The sequence below is a fragment of the Apium graveolens genome, chromosome 6, assembly GCF_009905375.1.
Source record: "Apium graveolens cultivar Ventura chromosome 6, ASM990537v1, whole genome shotgun sequence".
Taxonomy (NCBI): Eukaryota; Viridiplantae; Streptophyta; class Magnoliopsida; order Apiales; family Apiaceae; genus Apium; species Apium graveolens.
This window is the reverse complement of record NC_133652.1, coordinates 132621745-132624535: the sequence shown is the minus strand read 5'-3', so window position 1 is coordinate 132624535 and position 2791 is coordinate 132621745. Positions and strand designations below refer to the sequence as shown.

General features: G+C 34.4%; 1 protein-coding gene across 1 annotated transcript; it reads left to right on the top strand.

The window, feature by feature from the left end:
- The first annotated feature begins 234 nt into the window (after positions 1–234).
- Positions 235–2241, top strand: LOC141663761 (serine/threonine-protein kinase-like protein At5g23170). Its single transcript, XM_074469573.1, has one exon. It carries the CDS (start codon positions 706–708, stop codon positions 1792–1794), a length of 1089 nt encoding a protein of 362 aa, XP_074325674.1. The 5' UTR covers positions 235–705; the 3' UTR covers positions 1795–2241.
- The last annotated feature ends 550 nt before the right edge of the window (positions 2242–2791 follow it).

Sequence of the window (2791 nt, the reverse complement as noted above, 5' to 3'; positions counted from 1 at the left end):
AACCACGTTAATTTATGCTTTATTTGGTAGGGCTTTTCATTTTTATTAATCTAAAGTTCCTTGAAATCATATATAAAAAAAACAAAAACTAATCTAGATTATTTATAAAAAAACAAGCTGTTTCTATATAAGTTAGGTGGAAATCCCTGTAAGAATTTTTGGGGTTGTGGCAGATGATTCATATCCCGACATCACACTCAAAAAGAAGTTATCATCAACATTTGATTTTCACTATTGTCTGTCCATGTGAAAAAGCCTCTCACTACTTTTTCTGATAAAAGTATTTCATTATCAATTTTTACAGATATGCAACTCTCTTTTGTCCCATATATTTTCTTAATATTCTTGCCCCTAAAACAAAAATTACCTTAATTAATTGATTTTTAAGAAAAACTTAAGAGCATCTCATGCCTCCTCACATATCCATGTTCTTGAGCTTGGAGATGCTCTTCACTTTTATATTTCCAATATCTTCTCTTGCTTTTTCTCCTGCTTTTTCTTTTTTATTGTTTCACTTGCTTTATTTTTTATGCATATCTTATATTCTTGTTCTCCACTATCATTAACTAACCAATCCTTTTCCATTATTAAACTTCATGAATCATAAAATTATAAGTCTATAACATCTTGTTTGTCCATGCAAATTAACTATGAATAAGCATACATAGCTAGCAAAGTATAGGTTGAAAAGGATTACACAAGGAGATGTATGAGTTTAGATATCAAGAACTTGAAGCAGCCACTCAGAACTTCTCTGCAACTAATCTTATAGGTAAAGGAAGTCATGGAAGTGTCTACAAAGGTGTTCTTAGTGATGGAAGAATCGTCGCTATAAAGAAGCAATCACTAGGGCTTCAAAAGCTTCAAGACAATTCCAAGCTTGATAATGAAGTACGTATATTGTCAACTCTACCAAAATCTTCTAGTAATTTGATCAATATTCTTGGAATGAGCCATGACTCGTTTGGTAACAAAGTTTTGGTCATGGAATATTTGCCTAATGGCACACTTCATGATTTGCTTCACTTTACACCTACACCTCCAACATGGCCTAAACGTATCGAAATCGCCATTCAAATTGCCCGAGCAGTACAAGTTCTTCATGATACCAAGCCTTTAGTTATCCACAGGGATATCAAGACTTCAAATATTTTGTTTGATGCACTTTGGGATGCAAAGTTGGCTGATTTTGGACTAGCAATCCAAATGTTCAGCGACCAGTCGAGTCAACGAGTTAACTCGGTGAGTCGACCGGCAGGAACCATAGGGTACCTAGACCCTTGTTACACCTCACCAAACAAACTAAGTTCAAAAAATGATGTGTTCAGTTTTGGTGTAGTATTGCTGGAGATTATAAGTTGCACCAAAGCTATTGATGTAACTAGGGTTCCTGCTACAATAGTTCATTGGGCAACGTTACTAATTAAGGAAAATAGAGTTTTAGAAATTTGTGACAAACGAGTTACCTTGCCGCGGTACATGGAACCGATGATACTGCATGTTGTAAATATAGCTTTACGTTGCATTTCAGCAAAACCATACAATCGGCCAACAATATCAGAAATCGTAACGGATATACAAAATTGTCTAGTGGAGCCAACTCGATTTCCTATATGGATGACATCGTTTTTTCCAGGTATAATTTTTCTTCTGAAGAAGCGACGAAAAATCGGCACCAAGCGTTACAAAACTACAACTATAGTTTGTGCAGCACATGAAGCTAATAACCAAGTTGATATTTCAAGCAAAAAGTTGTTGCTAAGGGAAATACTAGCTGATGCAACATTGAGTTAGCCAACAAACGGCACGTTGAGAATTCGAGTCTACGTAGACACATGGGTTACTGGTTCACAATTTTGTGACGGTGGATTCAGTTTGATACAAACTCAGTGAGTACACAAACACGAGTTAATTGGTCAACAAAAGCCAACTGGAATATATATAAAGCATGCTGACCGGTGCAGCTGAAGCATTCCAAACAGAAGATTCTCAAAAGTAGGTAGCTCATATATATAGCAGCTTTCATGTTGACGCACACTCGTGCTAATTGTTAAAATTGTACCACTTTGCATTATAGTATTGTTTGTGTGCTTTTGTTTAATCATCCATACATTTGCCCTAGGTCTTTTACGTTCAGAATTGTATTAGAATATATTTTAGTTGATATAATATATTATCAATACGTTAGCAGGAGGAATAATTTGTTGTTCGACTGTCGTGTAAAAACAAATTACTTGAAACTTCAAACAACGTACAACTAGATCTCTGTTATGTTAGTTTAAGATGTCATGTGATCACCATCTAAAGTCGTCTAGCATACTTGTATTTACCTTTGCAAATGACAATATTTAATGATTATGAGTATGAATTGTATAAAATGTTTGTAATTTGACTTCAAAAGAACGGAAAAAAACTCTCCATCCCATTTCATACGAACCATTGTAATAATTTTATATGTCCCAAAACGTACTAATTTAAGATCGGTACTACACATTTTTTTTAAGGAAATAACTGCATAATTATTATTCATTTTATTTGTGGGGATTTTAGAGGAGTTGTAACAACCCGCACTTCCGGACTATTAATTCTAAATCAAAACTAAAATAAAATACAATTTACTAATCCAAAATTCAATTACAAAGGAGACTATTACAAAAGCGCAGCTAACGGAAGCCCAAAAAGTCAATCAACTCTAATTCTAAGTCCTCGAACTTCAATGCTATCCAACTCGAACTCTTAAACGAAACCTGAAATTGAAAGGGGTGAGCTACAAAACTCAGCAAGTACAAAT

Coding starts and splice junctions, on each gene's coding strand:
- LOC141663761 (XM_074469573.1), top strand. CDS start 706: ATGTATGAGTTTAGATATCAAGAACTTGAAGCAGCCACTCAGAACTTC.